This window comes from Phaseolus vulgaris, chromosome 7 (assembly GCF_000499845.2).
Source record: "Phaseolus vulgaris cultivar G19833 chromosome 7, P. vulgaris v2.0, whole genome shotgun sequence".
NCBI lineage: Eukaryota > Viridiplantae > Streptophyta > Magnoliopsida > Fabales > Fabaceae > Phaseolus > Phaseolus vulgaris.
The window spans coordinates 7118858-7139105 of NC_023753.2; the positions used below are offsets into that span (position 1 = coordinate 7118858).

Consider the following 20248-nt stretch of genomic DNA (forward strand, 5'->3'; position numbering starts at 1 on the left):
ACTAATGGTGTGTAATTATTATTATTGATTTTACCTAAAAAAGATAATATTAATTTATTTTAAAGGGTAAGAACAAACTGTGAATGTTAAAAATATAAATCAAACTTTTAAATTTTAATTTTCCAATGAAAACTTTCTCAAAGAGGAAGTTATCTAAAAGCCATGACTTTGCTTTAGGTATTGGAACTCAATTTCACTGTAACAATGTTGTTTTTCTTTTAAATGATTTTATTCCTTTAAACAAATATCTTAATTTTTTTGTTTTTATTATCCAAATAAATGTCTTTATTTTCTTACCAGGATAGATAGTTTTTTGTTACTTGATTTTTCTTTCATTTGTTTAATAACATTAATTAATATTTTTATTATCTACTTTTATTTGAATTATATTTTCAAATGAGTTTTTATCTGATTTTTTTAAAAATAAAATAAAATAAAAAATAAAAACATCCATAGATACAGCAAAATTTCAAAATATTTTTTCGTGGATAATCTCTGAGTAACGGAATAAGTAAAATGGGATAAATTTTTTAAAAGAAGATGAATAAATTCTACCAAACTTCACCATTCTGCTTACAATTTTACAATAAGAAATGTTGTTTATTTTAATAATTAAATTATTGTTTTCTCATTCTCTCAAGTCAAATAATAAATCTACACCCAAGAGCACCACCTTGGACTTTGACTAATTCTCAACGTTATCCCTATCTTATCACATTAATTGTTCTACTTCTTTTTGGAGAAGGTTAGTGTGTACCAAACTCATTTTATCATCCAGAGAAGAAAATAAGGACGAAATGTTTATTATATTTTACATAATGCGATATAAAAAAGATAAATATCAATATTCATGAACTGCATTATACATCATCACTCATTTGTTTTATATAAGAATATAATAAAAATAAATACTTATTTTTCATTTTAAATGCAAATTTATTTATTGTTTTAATTAATATTTTGTAGGATATTAATCAGATTTATAGATTGTTAATATATATATATATATATATATATATAATTCATATAAAAATGAATAAGGTTTCTTGTATAATAAAATGATTAAAACTTAAAATCAGTGAAATCAAAATCCGTGCATATTATGACAACAGCATCAGGATAAGTTAACCTTTTCTATGAATAAAAAAAATTACAAGTGATTATTATTTAGATACGCATGTAATCTAAATAACATTTTGTAATTTAAAATGGATTTTATTAAATTTTAGGACAGTACATCCTCTGAACTTCTGGGAAAGAAAGAAGTGATGGGGGCAGGGCACTAGTTTTTATGGCATTAGACTCAGCCATTCATTGCTCCTGCTTTCAATGTCTATTCACCCTCTCACATTTCTCAACATTGCTTTCACTCCATACACACATTCCACTATTTCACACCAATTGGAAAAAAATATGCTGTGCGCATTACAGAACAATGATGACGATAATGCATGAGTAAGAATTGGTCGCCATTTGTATTTAGTTTAGAAGTTTAGATGCAGTGATGGTTACAGAAAGTTATTGACAAGTGGCAAGCTACAACTCCCTTCACTCCTCATATATTGACAAGTGGCAAGTTATTGACAAGTGGCAAGCTACACCATCCTTCGAGAAAAGGAGGAAAGAAGGGAACTGGAACTGAGATGGAAGTCATGTCAATAATCAGAAAATGAAGTTGGGTTGAATCATTTGATGGCATCAAATCAAAATGAAATAAACCTCAAGCAGAGTGCAAAGTGGTGAATCCACACACACACACTCTCTCTCACAGCACAGACACAGATATTGTAGAAGATCCCTTTGATTCTTTCAATAATATTGCCCCATAAATTTACACTCACCACCAGGGGAGCCTCCAACACTACCTAATCATCACACCCTTCTCTATTTCCTTTTTCTTTCTTTACAAGGACACTACAAATACAAAATTACACATTTTCTCTTCCCTTTCACCACAAACATACACATTTGCTCCACCTTCCCCATCCAATGACTTTCTCACTGAATACATTCATCCTTCTGCAAAAATTCATACTAAGTTAAAACTCATGAATCATAACAATAAACACCTTTAGTTTAAACTTTAAAACAGTCAAAGTAAAAGTAAGTACCTCTAGAGTTAAAGGACCTTTTGCAATGAAGAATGGCGCTTTGGATCCCATCATGATGCAGCAGCAGCGTATCATCGCTCCTACTCGCCGGGGAACAAACTCCGGCCACCGCGGACGATGCAGACCGACTCTTCCCCAAATGTTTCGAAACCACCTTCATCCCCTTTCCCTGTTTCTCCGTCCTCGAAGAAACAGAGGCCACCGACGGCGAAGACGACGGCGAGGCTGCGAAGCCCTCGCCGGAGAATCTCATTTTATCACTATACCTCTTGGAGACTTTCACATACAGAGGCTTAATTAGTTTTAGATACTTCCGCAACACCTCCTTCGAAAACCTCTCGGGTTTCGGCTCCTCGTAGCTGTAACCCCGAACCTTGCTCCCGAAGCTTCTCGTGCTATTATCCCTACTGAGCGCGGGAGAGGACTGGAAATCTTCGACGCTGAGCTTCACCGCGAAGACCTTAGCCTCGTTTGCAGAGTGCTCTGTTTTCTGCGGAGGAGTTCGGTTTCGCTTCCGGAACATGAAGATTCTGAAGCTTGGCGCGGACCTGAGAAGGGCAATGGGGGATTGAGGTTTGGAAATGGGCTCGATAGGGAGGACCTTACGTTTGGAGATAGGTTCGGGTGGAGACAGAGGAAGTGTGGTTTTGAACGGAACGTCGTTTTCTGTTTTGCCTGGTTCGTGTTTGGAGGGGAGAGTTTGGAGTTCGGTTGTTGTCGTCATCGTTTGTTTTGGGTCTTCGTCGTTTTTGATGGTGGTGGCCTTGTTTTCTTTGTTGTCGAAATCGTGTAACGTGAGCTCCAAGTCGAAGAAGGAGTCGTCTTCGTCAGATTCAGTGTCGGTTTCGACAACCAGGTGGGGCTCGGAGGTGGTGGACATTGTAGCGTGTCTCCAGAACTTGAGGAAGTTCAGAGCGTCCATGAAATAAGAAGAATCAAGAGAGGTGGAAGTAGGAAGAGTGTTCTGTTTTGAGGTGGGGTTGAGTTTTGGGTTTTATAGGGACAGTAAGGTGAATGAACTAAATAAAAAATAAGAGTGTGTTTGAGAGAGAGAGAGAGAGGAGAGGAAGAGAAGGGTTTAACTTTTCACTTCGTTTAATGGCGCTTGAGTAAGCATTGAATACGGTGCTTTCTTGGGGAATCAGAGGGGTTTAGCTTTTGCTTTTTGGAGAGAAACGTTTTGCTTTTTGTTTTCATTTTCCTCCTCTCTTTTATTTTATGTTTCTTAAAATTGATTGTTTTGTTTGTGAGCATGTGGGGGGAGAGAGAGTAGATAAAAAAATGAAAAAAGGCACTGAGTAATGTACAGTGTCTCTGACCTCAGTCCTTGGACTCATACAGAGTCATGAACGAAGCGTTTCAGTCTTTGATCAGAGTTACACAGGTAAATTTGAAAACTGAGATTTGTTTGGCCCACTTCTGATTCCGTCAAAATGAATCATCAAATACAATCTCTGCTATGGTATTATTCTACTTCTAGGTATACTATATATCTGCCTCGCTGTGATGCAATGTCATTTTGGATTAAGATTTTAAATATGGGGTGATTTTATTTACATGAAAGGTACATGGCCACAATCATTATCATCAAACTAAACCAAGCACATTAGAGCATTTAACATTTGTGGATAAACTATATTTGTTTAATTTGTGGTAATGGTAATTCCAATTGAAGAATGTATAATAGGCAAGTTGTTATAGTGCATGGAGCAGATTGGCGTTTGAGATGAAGAGGGTGGAGGGATGGTGATAGGAAACTTCCAAAAAGGTGTAGTGGAAGAAAAGGAAAAGAAGGGAAGAAAATGAAAGAGAAAAGGGTTAAAAAAGAAAGGGTGATAAAAAAGAGAGAAGTGCAGAGCAAAGGAAACGTAAGGGCTATCAACTGCTTTACCTTTCTTTCTTTACAGAGAGACCAATTAAAAAGAGCTGGTGGAAGTCAGAAAATTGGGTTCTTTTACAAGGCAAAGTCATTAGGTGCAAAGCTAGAACACGCATGTTCTGCTGCTTTTAGGACCCCATCCTATGTCGCTACACCTATGTTTGAAGAGGTCCAAGTCTTTGTGCTATTGAATGACCACAAGGGTCCAACTCTTTTGCTTCAAAAGGTTTGACTTCTAAACTCCGTTTCGCCATTCTTCCACTCTTTTTTTTATTGGCTTGCGCTACAATTTGGATTTTGGCAGAAAAAAATTATTAATATTTGGACTTTAATGGATTTCGTGGGCATGAACTATGCCCATAGAAATGTGAATTCAAAGGAATTGTCTCTAACTATAGGTAAAACATCATTCCTTATTTAATTAGCAACGACATAATTAGTGGGCCTTAAGTTGGAATACTAAAGCTAGATCCCAAAGTCCTGATGTTATGCATGACTATTTTGAGCACATTTCCAAATCAATTTGTACACCACAGCTAATGAAAACAATGTTCAAGCATCAACGCCTACTACCTGCCTGAAATTATTACATCTTGAAATTTTTAATATTTGTTTTCTAATGTTTGGCAAATTCTAAGGGATTTCATAGGGTTGGTCCCGTATCTAGTAGGGGTTATTAGCTGTTCAGTCTCTGTTTAATTCAATTAGAGACAAAACTCAATGAATATAAAAAAATTGAAAGTGTATCTACAAAATCTCTTATTATAATCATAACAACATACTCCTCAACATCAATCATTAATTCAGAAAAGCTACAAAACAATTCCCAGAAAGTTAAAGATGAAAATGATGATATCATGTATAACCTATAACTACTGTTTTTGGCATAGCAGAAGAAACAATTAAGTAAAACAATTTTAATGCCTTGTATCATTGTATGGACCTCAACTGCATCACTACTGTCCTACATATCATAACCCTAAAAGTTTTATCATGTGTGTGTATACCTAGGGAAAATATGCTGATCTTGGGTGCTATGGAATATTTTGTGGTCCTGCTCTTAAAATTGTTTAGTTTTCACCCTCAAGATTCTCTCTGATGAGTGACAACGGAAAATCACTACCTTAACTGTTTATCAATCTTTTATACAGTCTTACCACCTTCACTACAAACAAGCCAAAAGCCCATCCAAACTCAAATTTACATTTGAAAGGTACCTTTCAAGTTTCAAAGCCTCTGAGCCAGAATATATACTTATAGTGACACCTAACCCTGGAAACATACATATACACATATATGTATCCAAAAACTATGTTTTTTGGTTACAAAGGTTCATACTGTGTATAAAGAGAAAAAGAATGTAATCATTCGTAAGATTCTAAAACTTCAGGGAGATATTCTGATATTCATTTGACTTGTAGTAGTTTAAAAAGTATATCTGCATGATGGTATTAGAATTGGATAAGAACAAGGAAATGTATCAACAGGGTAAGGTTGCGTGATGTTACATAAAAAGTTTTATTTTTCATTTATCCCCTCATCTCTTGCCAATTTCAAAAGGAAACTTTGAAACCTGTCTGGTTTATGGCTTGCACGACATGAGATTGATTCCTCTTAACTCGGCAGAATTTACTGCTAAGTCTACGAAGATTGAATGTATTTTTTAAACATACTATATTATAATATGATATCACAAGGACCATTTGTTTGTTCTTCTGTTTTCTTCAGTGATTTATTTATTTTATTCTTTCAGAACGCAGAAAATGAAATGCTCTATGTCTATCTCATTTTTTAAATCTTACTCAACATACTTTTGACATAATTTGGACACTGTTGTTGGTTGTGAGAGTAGCTTCATTCAACATGGTATAGGATCTTAATTATGAGAAGACTCTTTCAAATGTCATTGTGATTTGTAGTTTAACTTGGTAAGAATAATTGATTTCTTAACATATTTGTCTTCCTATGATGAATTTTGCAAGTTGCAATTTGCACCTTATCTAGGACACATGTGTACAAAATTGTAGCTGGCATTTTTCTAAACAGATGATCGAAGAAGTTAAGTTAAATCGGTTAAATTTGAATGCGAAGATTCAATTTTGAATTTTGTGAAGTTCAGCATTGTGCCAAATTCTTAATTTCTTGTTCACATTGATGGTGGCCAGTGTGACACTTTGTGTTGGTTCTGTTCTAGTGGTTGGGGGTGGCACTTTCTGTCGCTATTAGGACAATAACCATTGAATCAATTGGTCAAATGATTCTTCCTTGCAGAAATTTCTAAGTGGGGTCTTCATGCTCCATGCTAGAGGGGGCAAGAACAGGATTTTCTACCATAAAGTTTTGTGTGGTTTTCAGCACCAAACTAAAATAAGAAATCAGAAGCTTGCCAAGTATTGTAGAGAAATTTGTGTCTTTGCATGTTCATATATAGAAAGATGAATATAGGTATAATATTCTGTGTATGTTCCACTATAAGCTCCTTTGACCAGATACTGTGACAACTGAATACTTTGTACTTTTTTGTTTAGATTAACGCGAATTGCATTAGTGATTTCAGATGAACATGGATAAGTCATGCACGATAACTGTCACAAACTGGCTCCCAAAGAAAATTTAATCATATGAATACAGGAGTTGTTGAAGATAATGTCCTTATAAAATAAGTAGAAACAACTTCAAATTGTGACAAAAAGCTACAACTATTTAACTCTGTCGGCAACAAAGGAAAATTGTCTAGCTGAAATATAGATTCTAAGAAAGATAGGAATACTAAAGAAATAGATTTTAACTCACAATTTTATTGCAAAAATTGTCTTTTTTTTTTATGGATGACCAATATTCTAGATTAGCCACATTACACCAGAGGTTGTTGGAGATTTCTTAATTTTTTTCTTCTCACAAACTATATAATAATATTGCCTATAAAAAAACTATATAATAACAGTAGTTAATATAAGCTCTCTTGTTTATCCAATCAATAATTTCTCACCTCCTTGATTGACATAATACAAGCTAAAGAAAACTCTTTGTTTTCACTGTTTCACCACAGGTGCACTTAATTCTACCACAGGTGCACTTAATTCTAGTAAAATATTATTGTAATTTTTTTTTCAAATATATTTAGTATAATTTCCCCATTTAAGTAAAAGAAAAACTAGAAAAGTAATTTAGTAAAATAATAACTTAATATTTAGAATATTCTAAAGCAAGATCTATTTACATCAAGAAAATACTAGGATTTTTTCTATACACATAAGTTTGTGAAACCTCTAATACATATACAAAATATACAAAATTTTTATTTTTTAAACTAAAATAATTAGTCACTAAATAACTAAATTATATATTATTTTATAAATAAAAAATTAATTTTTTTTGAAAAAAAATAATTAGTCACTAAATTAATTAAATTATATATCATTTTATAAATAAAAAAGTTATGTAAAAATTAATTTTTAAAATCAAAATAATTAGTTACTAAATCAATTAAATTAAATATTATTTTATAAATAAAAAATTATTAGTATCTAAAATAATTTTTATTATTAATAAAAAATTATAAAATAGTTTCTAAATTATTATTTAATTATTACTTAGGTGATTGTACAATAATTATAAGAGATATTTAATTATTGCTTAGAATATTGTACAATAATTATAAGAGTTTGGGATTATTAAATGTATTATTTATTACCCTTTATTTTAATTTTATAAAGTTTTTTTATCTTCTTTTATCATTATTTATTACAAATATAATTTTCTTACATTTTTGTTTCATATTTATCTTCTCTTACCATTGTAATCTACATCAAAATGAGAAAGTTGAGTATTAATGTAGCTCCATAGAAATGCTTTATATTATTTGAATTATTCCACACAAAAAAATAGTATAAAAAAAGAAAGAATGGGAAAGAAAGGGGTGAGAGAGAGTGGAGTGCAGGCATGAAGGAGGCAGCGAAAAAGCAAGATGAAAACAATGAAAGAGAAACGAGGTAAATCCTTCTCTAAGTTACTACTTTTCCATTAATGCCTCTTACATGCACAACCATGCACCATTACTATGACTGCATTTTTTGGGTATTCCATTCCTGCTTTTACACTTTTTACTATACCATTTTATTTTACCTTTCACAGTCTTTACATGAAAAATAAAAATTACAAATACAAATTATAGTATAAATTTGTGACCTTGTTTTAATAAGTATAAAATATTGTAAATGAAATATAATTAAATTATTTAACAGTATATTTAAATATAACTACTACTCTTTTTTTTAATTTGAAATTTATACCAAACTATTTTTTCTGGAAATAAAAGTCATCTAAAAATAAATACGAATTTATTGCATTCAATTTTCAATTTTTTGTATCTTCTAATTTAAGGATGTAGTCACAACAATAAAAATAATTTAATGGGAGATAAACAAGTAGAACCAATTATAAAAGTAAAAATAAATATAAAAGATAGATTAACATGCCTAGTTATATCACTTATATAATATACTATAGAGACAATTATCTACTTAAATATATATATATATATATATATATATTATCTATAAAGTATTGCAAATATATTTCTCTTCCTAAGGAATTTAATATATATATATATATATATATATTAAAAAAAATAACAAGAGATATAGTGTTCAATATAAAGTTTTACCACTTGCAACATCATTTGTTTCTGTATAAACACACGATCATGACAAATTTTAAAACAAAACCGAAAGTAGGTAAGCTAGTGTTTCAACATAAATGTAACTTTCAATCACAAGTATAATTCATTATTTTTCATATTAAATTATCACATATGACAAAGTTAATTCACATGACATGTCAAATTAATTATCTTTCAAGCCACATACATACCCAATCATTTGAACATTCTTCGACTTTCACCATCCCATAATCTTTATTTATATGATTCCAATATAGTAGTAAAGTTAAGATATCTCATTCTAAATGAATCCCTAATCAATGCACATCTTATCAATCTCAACATGGTATTTTCTTTCCTCGAAATACTATTTCTCAATCACATTTTCACATATTTCATATCACACATATCATTCAATCAGACAAAAGTTTAAATTTTTAAACAATCCAAAATATCAAAGAAAATTACATAAACACATAAACTAATTGTTTTTAACTACATATATAAATAAAAATTTATAGTTTTTACTTAAAAAAAACAAATATAAAAAAATATTTCAAAAGAAAATTGTAAAGTTTATTTTTTTTAACTTGAGCGAAAATAGATCCGAGAGCAATCCAAATGTTCACTCCATTTTTGCTTGAGCAAAAATGGATTTGAGAGCAATATAATTTTACTGTCATATTCTAGCTTGAGCGATAATCTTTTGCTTGAGCAAAAATCTCTAGCTTGAGCTAAAATATCAAAAGAAAATTTCATAAAATTGATACTTTTTAAGATTTCACCCAAAATAAATACTCAAACTTGTATTTTATAAAATATATAAGACAAAAATGATATCACCTTACTCAGAGTTAGACTTATATTCTCATTGAACTCATATGTCAACCTATATATCTATACATTCATGATTTCTAAACAAAATTCATTTAAATTCAAACAACCAACATTCATCAATGTTTACAGTTGAAATGATTCATGCTACAATTCAAACACATTCAAGAATTTACGCACATCACAATCAACATGTAATTTACCAAATCAACAAAATATATCATCTATATACTTTCACATTCAATCTCAATCAAAACACTTTAATCAATAACAAACACTCCAAGAAAATTTGAAGTTTGTGACCACGTCACCTTCACATCCAAATCTAAAAAACCTAAAGTGTTATTGAAAAGTAAATCTAGATTCTCTCACGTGATTAAAAGTAGGCTTACTCACAAACTCCTAAATAAAACAAGGATAATCTAACTTGCATCACAAAGTCCAAATCAATTATCCAAACATATCACTAACTCTGAACTAAGAAAGACTCATCTTGAAGTCTCAAGTATTACATGCAAACACATTTACCCAGACAAACAATACAACTCCTAACTGTCTCAAAGGAAAAAAAATGAATTTACTTTAATTAATCAAAATTATGATAAGACAATTTTACTCTACTCACGTAAAATTCAAAGGTGATCTCTGATTGTCAATTTGATTAAGGATGGAACTAGAAATTTAGAGAAAAGACATGAGTAAAAGAAAAATTTTTCTAGAAAAATGATAGTTATATTAAAATAAAACTTAAATAACTAATTTTTCTATTTATATACACTTTTTATTTTAATAAAAAATATTCAAATATTATTTTAATTATATCACTTATACTTTAAAACTTCCTAAATATTTGCACTAATCGCTTGTATTCTCTTTATATTATTTTGACAAAAAGTGTTTTAAAAGTTATTTTTAGGTGTTTCTTTGACGAAAATATATTTAAGATTTGTTCTTAATCTCTGTCTTTTCAATCAATAATTTTTCTTTATTTTAAAATTAAATTTCAGTATCTTAAAAGAACACTTGTTAAAAGTTATATTTAATTTTATCAAAATATAAATTATTTATCATAGTTTTAATATATAATTTATATGTTTAAAGTAATTTATTGATTAATTTTATAAGTTTTAATTATCATATAATTTATATATTTAAAATTATTTATTTAATATAAAAAATTATTTATCACGCTCATTGCAAAATTAAAATACTATCACAGAAAGAGATCCACTTACTCAAGAGTAAGTGGAAAGAGTTACTCTTAATATGAACCTTAAATCTTAATTTTATTTTAGAGAAACAAATGAGATTAACCAGATGATAAGTGTAATATAATTCTCTCTCATTGAAATAATTGTAAAGTTACTTTGAAATGTGCTCTAATATATTCCACGATTAATGACATTTATACCAATTCTCTCTCTTATCTTCCCCCATTAATATATAAATATATATATATATATATATATATATATAAAAAGTTGACCAATAATAACTATGGAAGATGTCAGTAAATAAGAAACATAATCTAACTGCTATTTCGTTTAATTTAGCGTCAGATTTCTTATTGATGAAAATTCTGAAATAAACACTTTAATAGATTTTTTTTGTGCAGATCTAAAATTTGTACGATATTTCTACTTATTTTTTAAAAAATACAAGAAAATTGTTTATGAATTTTTTAAACCTAAATATCCTACTTGTTGTAAGTAAATACTTATTGTATAAATTTCTTAAGATAAAGTATAGACAAGTAATAAATTATTGAATGTTATAGTTGACAAAAATATTTAGTTACAAAACTTCTACGTATTAAGAATTTGTAGTAAAATAACCAAGGATTTCAAAGTTGGCATAAAAAATACAATATGTTAAAAATTATAAAAAAAACAACTTAAATTTTGTTAACATAATGTTCATGTGAATTTTAAATTTACAGAAAAATTATATCCCAAATATCTTGCAAATTTCAAAACTAGGTAGAGAATATCCTACATATTTTAAATCCATAAAAAATACACATTAACATATTATATATTGGTGAATTGTTGTCCAGAAGAAAATTGACACTAAATTAAAAAATATAATAATTAGGAAAAATATTTTTTCTAATTTTAGAGCATTTTCATTGCATAAGTCAAAATATGGAGTTTTAATTTACTTTTTTTGAGTTACTGTGCTATACCACATCATTTTAAAGATTTCATATTGTTTTGTCCTCCAGTGCAAGGGTCTTAGACCTTATTTAATGATATTTTATTTACCCTTATCCCACACTAAAGCTGCATTTAATGCAAATAAATAATTGTTTTCTATGCTTTCAATTTGGATATGTATCAAAATAACATTTTTGAAATATTATTATTCATGACTCATAAATGTTTACTATTTTTAAATTTATTTTAATATATAAATAAATATTTAAATTATATGCAATAAAATGAAAATAAGAAGTTAGTTCAATAAATAATTTAAACTTCTACGATAATATAGGACTCCCGTCTTTCTACATGAAAATAGAAAACAAACAAAAAATGTGTAATATAAATTCTTATAAATAAATCAATTTTTTGTTTTGTTTACATTTGGTATTAAAAATGAAAATGGTATTATCTCGAGCTTACATTACACGATTGAAAATAATTGTTAAATACTTTTAGAAAAACATATTCCAAAACGAGAACATGTGTTTATTTTAATTCTTGATAACCAGTTGTCTAAGCTTGTTAGCAAGATTTGGAGATTGAAAGGTACACCCATTAACTATTTTTTTAGTGAATGAGTATTCAATTCATAAAAAAGAATATTGTTTTCAGAAGTTAAAAAAATTATAATATTTTTTCTAATTAATTCTTTTAATTAAATATGTAAATGTAAGAAATATTTAACATAAAAAATTGATTAAAATAATAGATGACTTATTCATTCATCAAATTAAATAAATTTGATAATTTTATTTATATTTCTGTAATAGATAAATGAACTAAATTTAGTTATTAATGGATGATCGGTAAGGATATAGAAAAATTACTTTAGAGTAGAAGTGGTATATTTTAAATGACTCCTGAATAATTTTAAATGAAAAGGGCATATAAATAGAAATTCAGTTATTCAGGTTTCATTTTAAAAAGAACCACCATCTCTCTAGAAAGTTCTTTTCCTTTTCTCTCCCTTCTCTCTACAATTCTGACTTCCTCGTTCATCTGTTCGACGATCAGAGTCCACCATCAGACTCCTGACAGTGAGTACTACAAGACTACCCGATAAGAATATCTAATAGAGTAAGTTCATTTTTGCTCTCCTCTTTGAGTCAAATTTGGAACTTGTTAGGTTGTTTTCTTCCTTGCTTACATGTGACCCTTTTAGCTTCAGGGTTAATCTCTGTTAGCTTAGGTTCTTAGTGATATAGTTAGATTTTTTATTAGGACTCTGTGATACAGGTTAAGTTACCTTTGGGTTCTTGGTGGTTTTGGATATCTTCTAATTTTCAGGTAAGGGAAACTAGCCTTAATTTTCAATAGAATACTAGGCTAGAAGATTTGAAGGTGAAATTGGATATATGGTTACTGTTATACAATTATAATGTTGATTAGAGTAATTTTAGCTATAGCAGGAACTTTGTTAATTTGGGTGCTCTCTGGTGTGATTTCGATCAACCTAAAATATTTTCGTTCAAACCAAAATTTATGGGTGCTCTCTAGTATGATTTCGATCAACCTAAAATATTTTCGTTCAAACCAAAATTTCTGGGTGCTCTCTGGTATGATTTCGATCAACCTAAAATATTTTCGTTCAAACCAAAATTTCTGGGTGCTCTCTAGTGTGATTTCGATCAACCTAAATTATTTTCGTTCAAACCAAAATTTCTGGGTGCTCTCTGGTGTGATTTCGATCAACCTAAAATATTTTCGTTCAATCCAAAATTTTGTATACATATATGAATATTGCTATTTTTATTATTTTAGCATAGTTTATTTTAGATTACTATTGTTAAATAACTTTTTGGATATATTTGGATTATTAGAAAGTTAAGTTATATGTTATGATTGTATGGTGTATTGATGTGTTAAAAGAAGTGTGCAATGATGTGAAAGTAAGATCAAGACATAGTATTTTCAGGAAAGAAAATACCGTGTTAAGATTGTTTAGGATGTGCATTGACTAGGGATTCGTCTAGAAGGAGATATCCTGACTCTACTGAGATAATGAAATCATATAGATGAAGTTATTCAGGTGGTGAGAGTCGAAGGAGGTTCATATGAATGGGTAAGTTGTTTGAAAGATAACTAACTTGACCTGTTATATGAGTTAACCCTGTCATACTAGGAGAGAGATGATATTGAGATTATATATGCGCATAGCTGTGTGGATTTCACAGTGATATAGTATGACAGGTGCCGATCTTTGAGTCTAAGTCAACGCACGAGTCTTCCGGAAGTAGAGTCAAGTATCTATATTATATGAGTCAGTGGAATTCTGACATGTGAAAGATGAATATAGAATTTGTATGGCACTTGATGATTTGAGAATTTGTATGAGACTTATGATTTATGTTTTTTTTAATTTCAAAGTGAAATTTTATAGAATTTTGTTTTATATGGCTAGTTTACCCTGTTATTTGGTTGTGTTGTTTATCTAACTGTGATGATCGTGTATTTACACGGGAGCAGATGAGATTGCAGGTAATAGAGCTCCTCAGTGAGCAACAGAAGGATTAGATAGATTTAAATTGAATGCTTTGCTTTGTTTTGTTTTTAAACTTTTTGGATGTATATATTAAATCCTATGAAGAGGGATATATTTTGAGATACAAATATGAGAAAACAAGTTTATATGTTAATTAGATATTGCATGAAAAAAAAAGAAAAAAAAATAAAATTAGGGATGTTACATGACAAAAAAGTAAATGAATTTGTTTTACTTACCTAATCTTATTCCCCTAGAATAAAATGAATTGGTTGAAAATGTTTTTGTTTATTATTAACCAATGACGGGTGTTTTTTATTTCAAAGGTTTCACCTCCATGATATAGATATTATGCATATCCATATGTATTAGTATTGAAGATGTTACATCATTATTAATCATCACACAATGTATTAAAGTAAATAAATGATTAACTTAAAAGATAAAATGTAGAAAGATTAAGTAATATGTTCTTAATAATGATATGTACATTAATCTTGATTTAATAATAAAATAATTCATCAAGATATATAAATAGGTACAATAACAACTACAACAAAGATACATCATTTATTACACTCAAATTTCAAATATTTATTTAAACATCAAATTTTGTTGAGATATATACTTGAAACTTGCATACTAGGACAGAAAGGAGAAAACGTTAGAAGAGAATAAATCAATTGTTCATTCGGATGGAATTATAAGTTTCTTTTACAATAACATGCATAAAACTAACTTCTAGATTATTTTTTATAAAAATCTAGGCATAAGTTTTCCAAAATTTCCGGTATGATTTTTGGAACGAGATCTCTTAATAGGATTTTTTAAACAAAATTTCTATAATAGAATTTTTTTAAACAAGTTTTCTTACACATGTTTTCTAGACACAAACATGATACATTATGCAAAGAGCTATTCAGAACAAAATTTTCTAAAATAGTTTTTTTAAATAAAATTTCCAAAACAAGATTTACAAAATATATATGATAATTTTTGAAATTCAGTCCGAACACTGTGTTCTTCTTCTTCTTCCTCAAAGAATCTAGTGGAGAGCGCAGGTGCAATAGTGATAAGCCCATCATTTATGGCAATCGAATCAAGGGAATTTCTTCCTGCACCATATCAATTCTAATCTACACCCTATCAATTTTTAAAATTTCCAAAATTATTCTTATTCCGAATTTAAAAATCCGAAATAGTAAAATTAATTTAAAAATAAAAAAATACATTCCAAATAAAAAAAATCTGGAATACAAAATTAAAAATGCATTCCGAATTAAAATTTATAAAATTAAAAAATGTGTTCCAGATATCAAAATCTGAAATATTTCTAGATAAAAAGTTCTTAAAATAATTTTTATTTACACCCTTCTTTTTTTAAGGTTATTTTCGTTATTTTAAAAGAAAATTTTTGTCATTTTCAATATCAGGTTGGGTGCATATGAAATTGATATGATGTAGGGAGCATTTGGCTTATTTCAAACATATTTCATGTTTCCTATGATTTTTATCGATATTTAGTTTTTCTTAATCATTTATCGATAAAGGTAAGTTTTTCCATTCATTTTTTTTATTACAATGATATCACACAAAAAAATTATATTTGTTATGATGTTTCTGGTTTTTAGTTTCTCCTTTTCATTTTATTATTGGATATACTTAAAAGTTAGTTTCTTAGAGTTAATGCATGAAAAAAATATCAAAATTATATGAAAAAATAAACACAAAATAATTCAACATCAGGGTATCATTTTTCTATGTAGAATTTTTCAAAAATTATGTTTTGAACTTTTGTATAAGTTAATTTTAGGTTATGATAAAACTTATCTGAATAGACCTGTTCTTTAACACTAATACGTAAATATTAATTATTTTATAAATTTATCCGAACTAATTAGCTTTAAGAGTGAATAATTTTTATAAAGTCTATTTATTATTTCATTGTAAAAATTCAAAAACTATAAAAGGATTATAAAATTCGTTCTTGTATTGCCATTTTAATTTTCAATATCTGCAATGAATTTCTGAATATTTATCAATCAATTTAATAATAAAATATGTTAAATATTAATGTAATAATAATATAATATTTAATATTTTTTTATTCTATCCATTTCACCTCATTTCCTTACTATGTCTCTATTTTAAATCACAAATTAAAAAAAATCATAATATTGTTTATATTGATGAAGAATGACAAAATTATACTCTCAATGGCATGTAGTATTTATTTTGATATCTTTTGAGAAAAAAAAATAATTCAATCCGGCACATGAGAAACAAGAATTTTTACTAGTGTAATTTGATTTTTTAATTATTAAAATGAGTATATTTTTTTAAGATTATCAAAATACCCTTAACACGACTTTAGTTAAAATTTGATTATATTAAAATCATGTCATATTTATACAACTTTAAATACAAGACTTATCAATTTTAATAATCTTTTAAAATTTTACTATTTTGATATCTAAGAAGTAAAATTTTACTATATTGTTAAAAAATCCTAAAGAAACAAGTATACTTTTTTATTTTTATACTCATTTGGATACCAATCCTACTTGTCATAGAATTTGCATTTTGAAATCAATTATAAAATATTTATAGAATTTATTACAATTAAATTGATAATGGATGTAGAAGTAGCATTAAAATTAATGATTTAGTATAGTATTTTTAAATATAAAATTTTATTTCTTAAAATTGTTTACGAAACAAAAAGATAAGAGATATTTAAGTAAATATGTGTGTGTGAAATTAAAAGAAAAAGGATATATAGATTTATAATTTATGAACAGCATAACCATTTCATTACCGGTGCATGTGCATATATTTAAACCCGAACAAATATGAGAAAAAGTTAAATAGAAAACAATTAATTGAAACTATAAAACCTTTTCATAGACACCTGATCTCTAACCTTAATTTAATTTGTATTGTGTAACATTAGATTATCATAAACTTGGAAAAAACATACTTTAATTAACTGTGCAATGCATAAAATTAATATAAGAAGCGGAGATATATAAACAAATTGAAGTAAGGAAAAAGGAAGAAAAATTAATTGTGAAGAGGTTCAACTGAAGTGGAAGATTTCCGTTATTTATTCCTAACCACCATTCCGAGCTTGAGACTCGGACTCAACAACCCGCGAAATATAAATAGAGAGGGTTCAGTGAAACTCGGTTCTCTCTTTCTCTCTCACGCACTCCTTCTTTCGTTCCTCACTTCCATCATTCGCATATCCATGGCGTCAGAGGATACGGATTCCTTCCTCCAAAAGATGGAAGATAAATTCCACGATCACAACTCCGAATCTGAATCATTTTCCTCTTCCGACGATGACCACGCCAAGGCCTCCAAATCTAACGTTTACCGCCTTTTTGGCCGCGAGCAGCCCGTCCACAAGGTCCTCGGCGGTGGAAAACGTAATCTGCATTCATTCTTTTTCTTTGTATTTCTCGTTATTATCTTCCTCGTTACTCATTTCACTCATGGCACGGGTTTCGTGTTTGATCGCATGCGATGGAAAACTCTGATTACGAGTGTCGTTTATGATCTGAAGCTGGCATTAGAAGGATGCATAACGATGTCGTTTTCTTATTGATCATGGCGGTGTTCTGTTTATAGCGGTTGATATTGATTTCATCATTTTCCCCTAGGCATAAATGCTTAGATTAGATGTTTACGGATGTTTGATTTATATTCAATTTATTTGTACTTGCGCCATCTAGGTTATAGTAAAACAAATTTATTGAACTATTTTTTAATTTAATTAATTAAAAGATATTTGCTCTAAACTATAGTCTAATTATGAACTGTTATGTATAAATTAGCATCATTAAGTTTTTGTAATAATTAGATGAATTTTAATTGATTGGTGATATAACGTTGAGAAATATTCGAGTTTAACTTTATCTTATTTTTATAAAACTCGCATCTTACATTAAGTTATAATAATTTTTATGTTGTTGTGTATTTAATTGGAACACAGAGTAAGAAATAACAATGATGAAAAACAGGAATATTGTTTGATGACTTTTTTGGTATATTATAACAATAAAGAGAGAAGATATTGCTTGACAGAGTGAATTTCTTATGTTCCATTGCAATCTCTTGTTGAAGGTTGTTTGTGAAACCTTTTGACATTTTGCTTCATCATTTGATATTGCTGTAATGTGTGACCTTGGCTTTTGATATGGACACAGCTGAAATTGGCAAGGGGTTGAATTGGGATTTATCTTTCAACTCTGCGTAGACAAATTTCTTCCTAATGAATAAAATCTATTTTTTGTTGTTGATAAATTCAATTCTTCTAATCATTGTGGTGCATTACATCTGTTCCTTTTGCAGCTGCCGATATTTTGCTATGGAGGAATCGGAGAAGCACAGGAATTGCACTTGGTGCTGGCACTGCCTTTTGGTTTTTCTTTGAGATGATGGGATACCACCTGATAACTTTTATTTGCCATTTATTGATTATGTCTCTAGCTGCACTTTTCTTGTGGTCCAATGCATCTGTCTTTATCCACAAGTAAGCCTTTGGGAAATGATTATATTTATGCTGTTTTCGTCCATCTTTAGAATATGGGTGAAAAAAATCAGAAATGTACTCTTAACGGTGTTACATTTTTACTCCACATTTTATAGGAATATCAAATACAAAACTGATTCCTATTAGTAAAACATTATATCTTCTATCTTGATAATTCCATTTGGTCTTGAAATTTTCCCAACTAGGTCGCCACTGCACATCCCGCAAGTAGTAATTCCTGAGGAATGCGTTCTTGAGGCTGCTTCTGCTATAAGAGCTGAAGTTAACCGAGCCTTCGTTGTTTTGCGGGAAATTGGAACTGGGAGGGATTTAAAGAAGTTTCTTAGCGTAAGTTGATTTCTCCCTTGGTTCTCATGTGTGAATCCAGTGTTTACGTTTTTTCTTCGTACAGACTTTGTGCTGATATTAGCAGTTTGTAGCAACACTAAGATGTGTTTTGTCGTGTCACCAGGTTATTGCTGTATTATGGGTTATCTCGGTTATTGGGAGTTGGTTCAACTTCTTGACCTTATTTTATCTATGTAAGACTTCATGCATTACTTCCATTAGTTCTTCCCCTTGTTACATACATGTCTTTATGTTCTATGCTTAAAAGACCATTGTAATGGTATTCTCCTAACACTGAGCCCGTTTGGTGAGATACAGTCTATTTGTCACTGTTCACGTTGCCACTGCTGTATGAGAAAAACGAAGACCAGGTTGATGCAATGGGTGAGAAGGCAATGATTGAGATAAAAAAACAATATGCAGTGTTTGATGCTAAGGTTTTGAGCCAGATACCAATAGCGGGATTCAAAAAAGATTAGAATACATCATCTGTCCGGTTATTGTTTACTGTGGATGTCTGTTTTGTTCAGATAGATAGTGAAATATAGTTTGTTTGAGGAATAAAAGTCCACCTAGTCCTGGCTTTAACTATTTTTTAGGATTATCTTTCATCATTTCTCAGTAGCCTTAAATTAAATGTCATCTAAGGAACTGCTTCCCAACTTCTATTTGCCTTTTTCTATTTCTCGCTTTTCTCTATTTATTTCTTTCATTGCTCAATTACACAAATTCCTTACTTTAAATACCTCATAATAACATTTAAATGTAACATGGATTTTACTGAATTAAAATGCCCGGTGGTTATGGATTGATTTTTTTTCTTAAAAAAAGTCTAGGACTACCACCAATATGACTCATTTTGAGTTTATAAATTAAATGAAAACATACTTTTCTACCATATCTAATAATTAACATTAACATTAAAACCATAAGATACTTATAATCACCATAAAAAGTTAATGAGGAAATTTTGTTCAAACTCGTCTCACAAATTTATGCTAAAAGAATTTTATAAATAAATGTCCTTACATGATTTTATGTCAGATTTTTAGATAAGACAAATTAATGTCCAACACTATGCTATTTTTTGTAAAAACATTATTATATGAAACAAAACATATGAAGTTATTTCATTCTCGTATATTTTGAAACATTTTGATATTGAAATAAATCATATATCATATAACGCTTAG

General features: G+C 29.0%; 2 protein-coding genes across 2 annotated transcripts; one reads left to right on the forward strand and one right to left on the reverse strand.

Moving 5' to 3' along the window:
• Positions 1 to 1452: 1452 nt before the first annotated feature.
• On the reverse strand, positions 1453 to 3318 carry LOC137828408 (membrane-associated kinase regulator 5). Its single transcript, XM_068634972.1, has 2 exons — positions 2112 to 3318; positions 1453 to 2019 (listed from the first exon to the last, which is right to left on the reverse strand). Exons 1-2 carry the CDS (start codon positions 3031 to 3033, stop codon positions 2012 to 2014), a joined length of 930 nt encoding a protein of 309 aa, XP_068491073.1. The 5' UTR covers positions 3034 to 3318; the 3' UTR covers positions 1453 to 2011.
• A 13931-nt stretch (positions 3319 to 17249) lies between these two features.
• On the forward strand, positions 17250 to 19717 carry LOC137830606 (reticulon-like protein B1). The gene is made up of 5 exons (XM_068638053.1): positions 17250 to 17601; positions 18527 to 18707; positions 18914 to 19055; positions 19180 to 19249; positions 19374 to 19717. The coding sequence occupies exons 1-5, from the start codon at positions 17421 to 17423 to the stop codon at positions 19532 to 19534; spliced, it is 735 nt and encodes a 244-aa protein (XP_068494154.1). The 5' UTR covers positions 17250 to 17420; the 3' UTR covers positions 19535 to 19717.
• Positions 19718 to 20248: the final 531 nt, after the last annotated feature.